Below are 12,323 nucleotides of genomic sequence, written 5' to 3' on the forward strand. Positions count from 1 at the left end.
TAAATGTGTTCTGTGGTCTAAAATGCATTATTGGGGTTGCTAAAAAATAGTTAAAAAATTGGGGCTTTAAGTGTTATAACGGAATTACTGGGGCTTTTCCATTTTCCTGCATAACCAAAAGGCATATTTTGGCTCTTAAAATGTCTGCAGACAATATTGAAAAGTTATACCAAAATTATGGTATTCTCGCCGATGCCAAGGATGATATATCGAAGGTAGGTACCTAACCTATAAAATAACTAATTTTGATATGTAAATCTCAATATTTATTATAGTTGTTGTTATGTAGAAACGTTATCTATTCTGATTTTGTTTTGTTTTAGCATGAAAAAGAATATTTGGAGATATTAGCTGCGGTAAAAGGATCCGATAAAGAGAAGCGTTTGGCCTCGCAGTTTATTGCAAAATTCTTTAACAGTTTTCCTAATTTAGCGGATCAGGCTATAGAAGCTCAATTCGATCTCTGTGAAGATGATGATGTGGCGGTTAGTGTCATTTTCGCGTATAATATAACGGCATGTCCATGGTAAAGTCCACAATAAAATCTACCAAGTTTTTATTTTACAGGAGAGCAAAAACACTTTTCAATTTTTGAAATGGTTGTGAGTAAGATGGCACATAAAAGGATGACCTGCCCTGTTTATCATAGGCTTTCGTTTGAGATACATTTCAATTCTGTTAGGTTTACGCCCATTTAGATTTTGATCTATACAGGATATCATACACTAGACAAAGAGTCACCTGCTAATGACTGGCAGAATGACTCATGAGTGGTGTGTGTTAGTGCTAGCTCTAGAGGTATACTTTTGTATACTCTGGGTATTACCATACTTGGGATGAAATACCATCAAAAAACTGATTTTGCCAAAACTGCAGATTCACAATTGTGCTATGGATGTTATAATAACCTATAATGATGTAGATAAATAAATGATTCATGAAAACATTTTAGGTTCTGAATATTTTTATTTAATCATTTAATGCAAGCAAGTTGTGATAGTAGCGAGTGATAGGTATCTATTACTAGTGACCCGCCCCGGCTTTGCATGAGTAGTTTATTACAATTTTCATAGGGAACTCAAATTTTTTGAAAACAAAATATAGCCTATGTCACGTAAATATAAATATTAAATAGTACAATGACACTACATACTTAATGTTAATAAGTTCAAAATCAAAACTCAATTTTATCTCTACTGTTACAGTAAGTTCTTTTATTTCGTTGTGCGAAGTTGCAAACTCACACAAATACCACAAAACTGATTGAAGTAAATAAGAGTAACTAAAATATGTTTTAGTGAAGTAATTTGTGTCTAATGATTTTAGATACGCAAACAAGCTATCAAAGACTTGCCAACAATGTGTAAAAATAATAAAGAGCATACCACCAGGATCGCTGATATCCTTGCACAGCTGTTGCAGTCAGAGGATGCCACAGAAATAAATGTGGTCACCAATTCCCTTCTTACCATATTGAAGACTGACCCAAAAGGAACACTGTCCGGTTTATTCTCACAAATCCATCAAAGCACTGACAGTGAAGTTCCTAATGAAGTTGTACGGGAACGATGCATAAAGTTTTTAGCCGCAAAAGTTAAGCAGTTAGGAAGAGAAATTATTGACAAAGAGTGTGAAGATATTATTATTGCTGAGGGGAAAAAGATCCTACAGGTTAGTATATTGTTCGTGTCCCTACATAACCTTTAATGTGTAACAACAGCAACATCATGAATCTCTAAAGATCAGCCAGCTATTATATGCACAAGGGTGAACACAAGTGCACTTTCTATTCCATTACTCTCATAGTCCAATCACCAATGGAATGGCAATCCCACATGACTATCAAGCGCAGGACTGACAACTTTATGTGCTCTGCGAGGTACACCACCAGCTTCCTGAGACTAGTACTTACTGATAATAATTTCTTCAGAGAAAAACAAAAAGCTGGGATCTCATCATCTGCTGTCAAACATGGTACTCTAGACCAGTGAGGCAGTCAGTATACTAATAGTAGTAGTGACTCATTCAAATCAAAGAAGAAATGAAAATGTTCTCCAGACTGAAAATCAGTCATGGCAACCTATCTCAATTCTCAACAGAGATTCTGACAAATATTTAATTCCATATCAGTGGCGAGGGGTGAAAATCTAAAAAAGGGAAGCCGGAGCAACAAAACAAAATGTTCTTACCTAAAAAAATATCAGCTCCACACCACCGTCACCGATTCACCATTTATTTTGTAAAAGCACTGGTATTTTCAAAATCTTTGTGACTTTGAAAAAAGCCTTTTTATGTTGCTGTGAGACACATCTGTGCTTGCTTGCTTTATTAAATACACACTTAACCCAAACCAAATCAAAAACTAAGTATACCTAACCATTTTAGTCTTTAAATTAAAAGATAATAATCAAAGAGATTCAAACACAATCGCTAACACACAAAAACAAATGTAATAAATAGAAAACAAGGCCAGAACAGTCATTTGTATTCGAAAGGAATATGCCTGTTCTTTTTTACGAAATGAGCTAAAATCTAAACATCTACTTAATTATGTGAATTTAATGCCATTTCTTATGTTGAATTACCAAACTGAAACTAAATCAATATTAACTTACACTTATTAGAATTATTAGTCACTAACCCCAATTTATTATACTTAAGTATATCAAAATAACATAATCACAAACTTTAAAATCAAGCGCGCATGATGCTTCACCTTCACGTAAACAAAATATGTATCAAAGCGCCCTACAAAATACAAAATAGTAGTATGTACCTGTTGAAACAGTACTGTGAATACAATTTTTAATTTGGAGGTGTAATACAGTAACCCGGCATGCAGCGGCTTATTCATGTCTAATTTGTCTGACCTGTCAGAGCTACAAATTCGTATTTGCTACCGGGCCAAATTAAATTGGTGGTTCTCGTCCGTAAAGCAAGACAGACGTTGTTCGCTTCCTAGGGAAATGAAAGAGATGGAATGCTAAGAAAGCGCTAAGGCATAACCCGATGTTTACCGGGTTGTTTGCGAGTTTACTATACTATTATATTAGCTTGTTTATAACTATGACTTGATGCATAGCATAGATTTTATTTGATGTTATTATAAATTTTTAGGCAAATAAATTTCGTACACAGTACGTTGCATGCATTTGGGCTTTGGCCTACATTTATGTCACTAAGTACTAGTAGTACCTAAGTACTTACGCTATATGCCAATTCTGAAAGGGAAGCCGATGGGAATCGTGTTATATGGACATTTCGCCACTGTTCCATATAATATATTTGCTTGATCTAAATATATATAAGGAAAAGGTGACTGACTGACTGACTGATCTATCAACGCACAACTCAAACTACTGGACGGATCGAGCTGAAATTTGGCATGCAGATAGCTATTTGACGTAGGCATCCGCTAAAAAAGGATTTTTGAAAATTCAACCCCTAAGGGGGTGAAATAGGGGTTTGAAATTTGTATAGTCTACGCGGACGAAGTCGCGAGTATAAGCTAGTATCATATAAATGTTTACAGGATTCTGTTGCTGATGAGTTAGAACACATAATGGATTTGTTGACTTGGTCTAAACTTGGTAAGACACCAGCAGGAAAGAAGGAACTGACTCAGCTGATAGCAGCACTGGCTTTTACTTCTGAAGACTGGCACCCAGAAGATCCTGAATATGTTGACAAACTTATTCAATGCACTCAACATGCTCTGCCGTTTTTCTCTGTAAGTATACCTTATATATCTTTTTTATGTTCCAAAGAAAAGTAATGAAATAAAATGAAATAATTTATTTGTATGAATATGGGAGGACAAGGTGTTTACAATAGAGAGTTAGCCAACATATCCTGTAAGAAATGTAATAGCAGTTATTATTTTGCTACACAAGCTATCTCTGTACCAAATCTGGTCAAAATTGGTTGAATGGATTTACAGTGTGTCATGTATAAAAACCTACCTACATCATTTGTTTACCTTTTTATAATAAAAAGATAATACAAGTGGGTAAGATGAAAAATGATATTGTTGTACTGTCATGCTACTTAGCTCAATAAACACGTTCTCTGATTAAATATCGTATTATTTAACATAATAGTGGCGACGAGGCGCAAATTCGATTAAAATGGATCATAAAGCAGTGAAATTTGGTGAATTTAACCCTAAAATAGATATATGGGACAATTACATCGATCGATTGAAGTTTTGTTTTGAAGCTAACGGCATCATGTTGGATGGCGCAAAACGAGCCAATTTCTTTACTGTGTGTGGAGCAGAAGTTTTTGAAACATTTTTAGCTTTGATTACACCAAGAAAAGCCAGTGATGTGACATTTGTGGAAATTGAAGCTATTTTGACAAAACATTACAGCCCAAAACCAAATGAAATTTCAATGTCATACAAATTCTATACACGGAATCGAATACAAATGAAAATGCATCCGAATATATTGCACAGTTACGAAAAATTAGCTCTAAATGTAATTTTATGGAATTAGAACGGATGTTACGCGACCGACTAGTGTGTGGCATGAAGGATCGTCGTCTACAGTACGAACTTTTAAAAAAAGATAACCTGCGTTATCAAGACGTCGTTGATGCCATGCTAGCAGCCGAAACGGCGGGAAAAGACTGCCACATGATTCAGTCATCTACAAGTACAGACAGCAGCTGCACAAGCTCAAACGGTGCAGCAGCCACTACAAATCAAGGTTCCTCAGTGGAAGCCATGGATATTAATGCAGTACAGACTAAGACAAACATACGACTATGTTACCGGTGTGGGGACCGTCATGGTGGGGAATGTAGATTTGTTAACGCCACTTGCCGATTCTGCAAGAAAATCGGTCACATTGAGAAGATCTGTTTATTAAAGAAGAAGTCTAAGAAGAGCATTAACTTCACCGATGATGAAATAGCTACACACTTGAATGGCCTTTACAGTATTCAATGTGATACTAAAGTAGCACCATTTGTGGTTGAAGTTTTATTGGAAGGCATACCTGTAATACTTCAGGTGGACACAGGCGCAAGTTTCTCAATAGTCAATGAACGCACTTGGAAGAAGATTAAATGCCAAAACCTACACATCATTCTCCAATCAGTGTCACTTACTTTACGCACATGGACAGAAACACCTGTCATGTTACTCGGCCAAACTAAGTTACAAGTTCAATACAAAGACATCAAATGTACCTTAAATATAATTGTAGCAAAAGGGGGTGGTCCCAATCTTCTGGGACGGGACTGGTTGACCCCGTTGAATATTGCACTAAATATTAATTTTATGTCGAATAGTGATCTTATGAACATTGACAAGACAATTTCTAAATACAGTGACATCTTCAGAGATGGACTTGGCACATTTACTGGAGATCCTATTACTATACATCTAAAACCTGACGCTACACCTAGATTTTTAAAAGCACGTCCGGTACCTTACGCTATCAAAGCTAAAGTTGAAAAGGAAATTGACCGCCTGGTGGCAGAAGGTGTACTACGGCCATTGCCCTTTTCAGAGTGGGCGACACCGGTCGTACCAATAATAAAGAAGTCAGGTGATGTCCGATTGTGTGGAGACTATCGAAGTACTGTCAACCAAGCTACAGAGTCAGACACTTACCCTATGCCGACAGCAAATGAGGTATTTGCTACAGTTGCAGGTGCTAAGTTTTTTACAACATTAGACCTTGATAGAGCATACACGCAAGTAAAAGTTAGTGACAGCACATCAAAAATATTAACTTTAAACACATGCAAAGGTCTTTATTCAGTTCATCGGTTACCTTTTGGAGTCAAAGCTTGTCCTGGAATATTCCAAAGATTAATGACAGCATTGCTAGCAGGAATACAAGGAGTCGCAGTTTTAATTGATGACATTATTGTGAGTGGTCCGACAATGCTTCTTATGCAACAACGACTCGAAGCGGTTCTAAACCGTATACAGAAGGCAGGATTTCATCTTAACAAGACCAAATGTAAATTTGCTCAGGAGAAAGTTGAATTTTTAGGTTTTGTGATCAATGGAGAAGGTATACACCCCGCTCCGAGCAAAGTGGAAGCCGTCTTGAAAACACCTGAACCTAAAAGTGTACAAGAGTTACAGGCGTTTTTAGGATTATACAATTTCTATGAAAGGTTTATACCTCACAAAGCAACTTTACTGGAGCCGTTGCACAGACTCCTTGATAAATCACAAAAATGGCGGTGGACTGAACGTGAACAAGAAGCTTTCAGTAAAGCCAAACAAATGCTTACATTTAATACTACATTAGTTCATTATGATTTGAATAAACCACTAATACTCACATGTGATAGTTCAGAATATGGTGTCGGGGCAGTGTTATCACATGTGATGGAAGACGGACAGGAACGTCCGATCGCAATGAGCTCTAGGACGTTGAATACACATGAAAGACGATACTCACAATTGGACAAAGAAGCTACCGCAATTATGTTCGGCATTAAAAAGTTCCACAACTATTTGGCTGGGAGGTCTTTTACGGTGATAACCGACCACAAACCTCTGCTTGGAATTTTTGATCCAAAAAGACCTATGCCATCTATTTTATCGCCCCGTTTGACAAGAATCTCTATAGCATTAACGGCACACGATTACAATATTGCTTATCGACCAGGAACTCAAATCGCCAATGCAGACGGTTTAAGTCGATGGCCTCTACCGGTGCCTGAGTTAGAAGAAGAACCTTTATATGAAATACTTCTAATGGCAGAAAAACTAGAAGATTTTCCTTATTCTGCTGTTGAGATAGCATCTGAAACTAAAAAAGACCAAACACTCTCACGAGTTGTTCACTTTCTACAATGTGGATGGCCAAACAAGGTTACAGATAGAAATTTACGAACTTATTGGCTACATAGAACAGAATTGTCTTTACAAGATGGCTGTGTATTACTAGGATGTCGTGTTGTTATACCACAGCCTCTTCGACAAAACATCCTAAACATGCTGCACACCACACATAACGGCATTGTCCACACAAAGGCACTGGCCCGGAGTTATGTGTGGTGGCCACAGTTGAATGAAGACATAGATGAATTGGTCAGCAATTGTGCTAGGTGCTTAGAAAATAGACATATGCCTCCAAAGTCTTCACACGAGTGGGTCATCCCTTCAAGGCCATGGTCTAGAATTCATATAGACTTTGCAGGACCATTTATGAATAAGAATTTTTTCATAGTCGTCGATGCCTTCTCTAGATGGCCAGAAGTGTTAATGGTAAACAACACAAATTCCACAACAGTGATTCACCATTTAAGGAATTTATTTGCTACTCATGGCATATGTGAAACCCTGGTATCTGACAATGCCACTTCTTTTGTGTCCAGTGAAATGAAATCGTTTTTAGAATCCAACAAAATAAAACATGTGACATCCGCACCATACCATCCGGCCACTAATGGTTTGGCAGAACGTATGGTACAGACAGTGAAGGAAAAATTACGGAAGATGGAGGGACCATGGGAAATAAAAATTCCGAACATGTTGTTAGGCCTACGCGTTACTCCATGCTGCACAACAAAGAAAAGTCCTGCCGAACTGTTGATGAATAGACGCCTTCGCACGCTAATGGATACCCTACACCCTGATAATATACAACACAGAAGAATAGAAAACCAAATCATGAATAACGCCCAACAAAAAACCAGAGAAACTAATGTGTCACAAAAGGTCATGTACAGAAACTACTCAAGCGGACCGAGATGGTTACCAGGGCAGGTTGTGGAGAAAAGCGGCCCGTCTAGCTACAGGATACAAACCGGAGATGGTGCAGTGTTAAGACGACATATGGACCAAATAATCAAAATAAAAAACAGAGAGGAAACTCATGACAGAAATGACAAAGAAAAAGAGGATGGGTTAGAAGGAGAGATAGAAAATGACCCTGCTATAGAAATACCAAGCTCTGAGACAGGCGAAGGAGAAATAGAAAATGACCCTGATCCTATAATTGAAATACCCAGCTCAGAGAGATGGGAAGAGATATTAGGAATACCTAAATCAGCAGAAATAGACGTACCGGGGGGAAAATTAGAACAAAACGAAATCTTCATAATAAAGTTCCATATTCTAGGCCCAGTGGTTCTAATGAGAATATTGATTGAGTTGATTTGAATGATTGATTTGTAAATTGTTTGTTTGTGTACTTAGTTATCAATTTAAGATGTTAAACTTTAATTATTGTGTATTACTTACTTAGAGGGAAGGTATGTCATGTATAAAAACCTACCTACATCATTTGTTTACCTTTTTATAATAAAAAGATAATACAAGTGGGTAAGATGAAAAATGATATTGTTGTACTGTCATGCTACTTAGCTCAATAAACACGTTCTCTGATTAAATATCGTATTATTTAACATAATACAGTGAAAAGCTAGCAGACATAGACACACTTTCTTATAATATGATTTGTTTTTACAGGCACAAGTTGAGTCCACCCAGTTTGTTAACATATTCTGCGACCATGTCCTCCAGCGATGGAATGAGGTTGCTGCTACATTGGGTGAAAATGACTTGAAACTGGAATTACTAAAGACATTTGCTGAAATCACAGAGCATTGTGGAGAAATTGAGAATGCAGAGGAGAAAATTAAAATCACATATGACATGTTACTGGTAATTTAACACCATACGTTTTTTTATATAAAAGTCCATATAGTATGTACCTACCTAGATAGCAAAATAATTAAAAACAATGCATAAAAATAATATTAAAAGCACCTTTATAAGTTGCAGATTTCTAGTAGGTATGATATTTTTATTGTTTACCTGATGTTTTGGGGTAAGAAGGTATTGTAACTGTCTGTGTGTAACCATTTTCCTCAAAAACTATTTAGTAGATTTGGATGAGTGTTTTTCCAATACATACATACACTTCAATTCAGAGCAAGTTTTTAGAGATATTTTACATTTACAGACCCCACAATCCAGGGGACCCCAGATAATATGGTTATTTAAAAAAAAAACTATTTATTTGTTTCAGAACTACCTGCCAGAAGCTCCTGTGGAAAATGAAGAAGAGCTTGCTACCAAGACTGAAAATGGTGAAAACAAACCAGAGGATACAAAGTCAGCAGCACCATCGTTACAATTTTCACATGTTGAATGTGCCCTGTTTGCACTCCATTCTTTGTGCAGGAAAGCTCCAGAAGCACTTGGCGCTGATGCCGCAAGACTTAAAGCTTTGCGTCTAAGACTGCAATACACTGCTAGACTGACTCAAGGATATATTAAAAAGCTCAAGGAAGTTACACAGGTATGAATGTTTGATGTTTTCATTCATAACTAGCTGCCCCGGCGAACTTTGTATCGCCTAACAGTCGATTCTTTTTCAGGATTTTTTTTTAAATTTTTCTCTCTGTAAGAACCATCCTCGTACTTCAAGGAATATTATAAAAAAAGAATTAGCGAAATCGGTTCAGCTGTTCTCGAGATTTGCGATCAGCAACACATTCAGTATTCATCCATACTAATTTTAGCGTTTAAACTACCGTGAGTGAAACTAGTCGGGCTAACGTCGACTAAACACGTGAGTACAGCCGGGACAGATATCATCCATACTAATATTATAAATGCGAAAGTGTGTCTGTCTGTCTGCTAGCTTTTCACGGCCCAACTGTTCAACCGATTTTGATGAAATTTGGTCCAGAGTTAGCTTATATCCCGGGGAAGGACATAGGCTACTTTTTATCCCAGAAAGTTGAAGAGTTCCCACGAAATTTCAAAAAACCTAATTCCACGCGGACAAAGTCGCGGGCATCATCTAGTTTTTATATAATTTTATCCAAGGGGCGGATCAATAAATTCCTATGGAGATAATGACAACAGGATAAATTACGGGCAGGGGGTAACAGTAGGGCGATTGTCTAAAACCTGCATCAATCATTATTACAATCTCAATTGTTCTGATTGGCTGAATTTGTGCGATTCTTGTTGCAACAATGCATTGTGGCCAATAGTGAGCGAGCATTAACCAATCAGAGATGATTGCGATCGTGACATTGTAGCTGTCAAACAACCGCGGTAGGGCCACAGGTTAAGTGATTGATGGTGTTAAGTAGTATTGCCAGCAGTAGCGTGCAGGTCATAGAGGCATAAATGCAGTGCTTACCCTAGTTGTAATAGCTCGATGCATATTTTCATTATGACCTGCCAGTAAACAGGTTCCTACCTAACTAATGCATACCCTAGCTTCAAACCCTGTGCACGCCACTGATTGCCAGCTAATTAGGGAATTTATTGATCCGCCCCTTGAATAAATTGGTGTTGAAATAACTTTCATACAGCAGATTTACAAAATTATTAGTATTAATTATGAAATTAGGCATGATGGCCCCTATCTGCCACACGATTAGTACATCAGTCAACCTTTTGCTTCTCACTCTGTACCAAAGTACAGTACCTATGCTCAGCAAACATCCTCTCCACTGTCATCTGGAGCTCTTTTTCACTAACTTTCAACTAAATTAAATCTGAGTAGGTAGAACATGTTTAAAAAAATCTTAAGCCCATTGATGATAATTATAATAATTAATTTTTATCTTCATACGAAAATTAAAATCACAGAGTGTAAAGCAATGTTATAATTTTCAGCTGGGAACATTTAGAAAACGATAGCATTACTTTCATATCTGTCGAGATGTGTGTACACCCAAATAGATACCTACCTCAATAAATAATAATAAACATTATTTTTTACAGAGTAAAAAAGGTGAAGATGCCAATACGGAAGAAAACAAATTGAAAATTGTTGCTTTGAAAACAACCTCCAATATAAATACTCTAATAAGAGATATATTCCGCACTCCCCCCAGTTTCAAAAGTAAAGTCCAACTTTCTTTCCAATCTAAGAAGGCTGAAAAAGAGGTAATAATTACAATATAATATTTAATATGAGCTAATAAAATAAATAATTTTATATTGTTGTTTTGTAATGCTTGTGCATATTATTTATTGTATTATTATAATTTGTTTTAGACAACACAGTCTCATGCATCTGAAGATAGAGACAAAGAATCATCAGGGTCAAAGAGACACAGACCAATAACTTTTGACAACCGTGATCAGAAAGAATCACCGGAAAAGCGCTCCCGAAGTGGTGATAGAAACCTTAAGATGTATACACCACCATCTGGGAAATACAGCTCCAGATTAAACAACTCTGGAAGATTCTCTGGTTCCAACTATGGCAGGGGTAGGGGTGGTTATGGAAGACGCGATTTTCGAAATAATGGTGCGCCTTTTAGACGGCGTAGCAACTTCTAAAAATAATTCCAATATTACTTTTCATTTGGGCCATGACAATCCTATTTAGTAGAGAGCATAACTGGTTGTCAATTAATAAAGTTGATATTATTATCAGCTTTGATCTACATATGATTGGTTTCCACATAAAGTGGTAAACAAAAAAAAAACCATTTGCTAAAGATATTGCAAAAGAAAGCAAATTAGTATGATCATCTCAGGACTTAGATTGGGTATTTTGTTACTTTCTTTTACTCTCAGTTTACGCAGTTTACTCTCGTTGCTCCGTCTTGGTTGTATATAGGATGTCTTTGTCATTTAGCAGAAGAAAATTATTTCGTGGACAATTGGTTTTTTTGCAGGTAGTGTGGCTAAATGCTGAATTGTAGCTGCTAAATGGATTGAGTTCTGTTTAATAATTCATATTATTAAATAATGTAGTTAATTATTGTCTTTCACATTGTAGGTCGTAAGTATTTGATTATTCAATATTGTAGGATCCAGCAGTTACTAGAAGTTAATGTGACTCGCAAGCTCCAAAATTTGTAAGTATTGTAATTGCTATTATTACTATATTTTATTTAGTTCTTCATCATCCTCCCCAAGTATTTAAGAGATTGGGAAAGACAAGTAGCAGAAAAAAATAGGTAAGTACTTCATTATAAAATACAATTTTTTGTTTCTTTTAATATAGGCAATATCAGAAGACAGTCACCGGAGTTGGACTACCCTACTGGACAAAAGCTGTAATTCAATATTGTTTCAGATTTCGTTATTGGCATCTTTTAATCCAAAGAAGGTTCACCTACAGAATTTTTCTCAACAGGTTTATTTCATCTCAATAAAAAAACTAAGTAATAGTTACTGTGTTTCTGTAAACTCACCCCACTCACCACCCTTCATTTAGTTTAATTACTTTTGAACGTGGTAATAATATTACATCCTGGGAATAAATTGTTGTGGTTGGGAAGTGTAATTTTTAAATTATGCAAGACAAAAAGCCACTGCGTTGCTTCCAATCATATTTTGTATCTTGTTGACTTTTAGCAACTTA

At 36.5% G+C, this 12,323-nt stretch overlaps 1 protein-coding gene across 1 annotated transcript; it reads left to right on the top strand.

The window, feature by feature from the left end:
* On the top strand, window positions 1–12,129 carry cass (apoptosis inhibitor cassowary). The gene is made up of 8 exons (XM_034969170.2): window positions 1–215; window positions 324–485; window positions 1,327–1,671; window positions 3,533–3,730; window positions 8,447–8,641; window positions 9,009–9,281; window positions 10,727–10,891; window positions 11,003–12,129. Exons 1-8 carry the CDS (start codon window positions 141–143, stop codon window positions 11,288–11,290), a joined length of 1,701 nt encoding a protein of 566 aa, XP_034825061.1. The 5' UTR covers window positions 1–140; the 3' UTR covers window positions 11,291–12,129.
* Window positions 12,130–12,323: the final 194 nt, after the last annotated feature.

The sequence above is a fragment of the Maniola hyperantus genome, chromosome 6, assembly GCF_902806685.2.
Source record: "Maniola hyperantus chromosome 6, iAphHyp1.2, whole genome shotgun sequence".
Lineage (NCBI taxonomy): Eukaryota > Metazoa > Arthropoda > Insecta > Lepidoptera > Nymphalidae > Maniola > Maniola hyperantus.

Bases quoted from the DNA above. Each gene is read 5' to 3' on its own strand.
- cass (XM_034969170.2), top strand. From the start codon at position 141: ATGTCTGCAGACAATATTGAAAAGTTATACCAAAATTATGGTATTCTC. The intron at 486-1,326 runs GTTAGTGTCATT...TAATGATTTTAG, and splicing joins GTGAAGATGATGATGTGGCG to ATACGCAAACAAGCTATCAA. The intron at 1,672-3,532 runs GTTAGTATATTG...AAATGTTTACAG, and splicing joins AGGGGAAAAAGATCCTACAG to GATTCTGTTGCTGATGAGTT.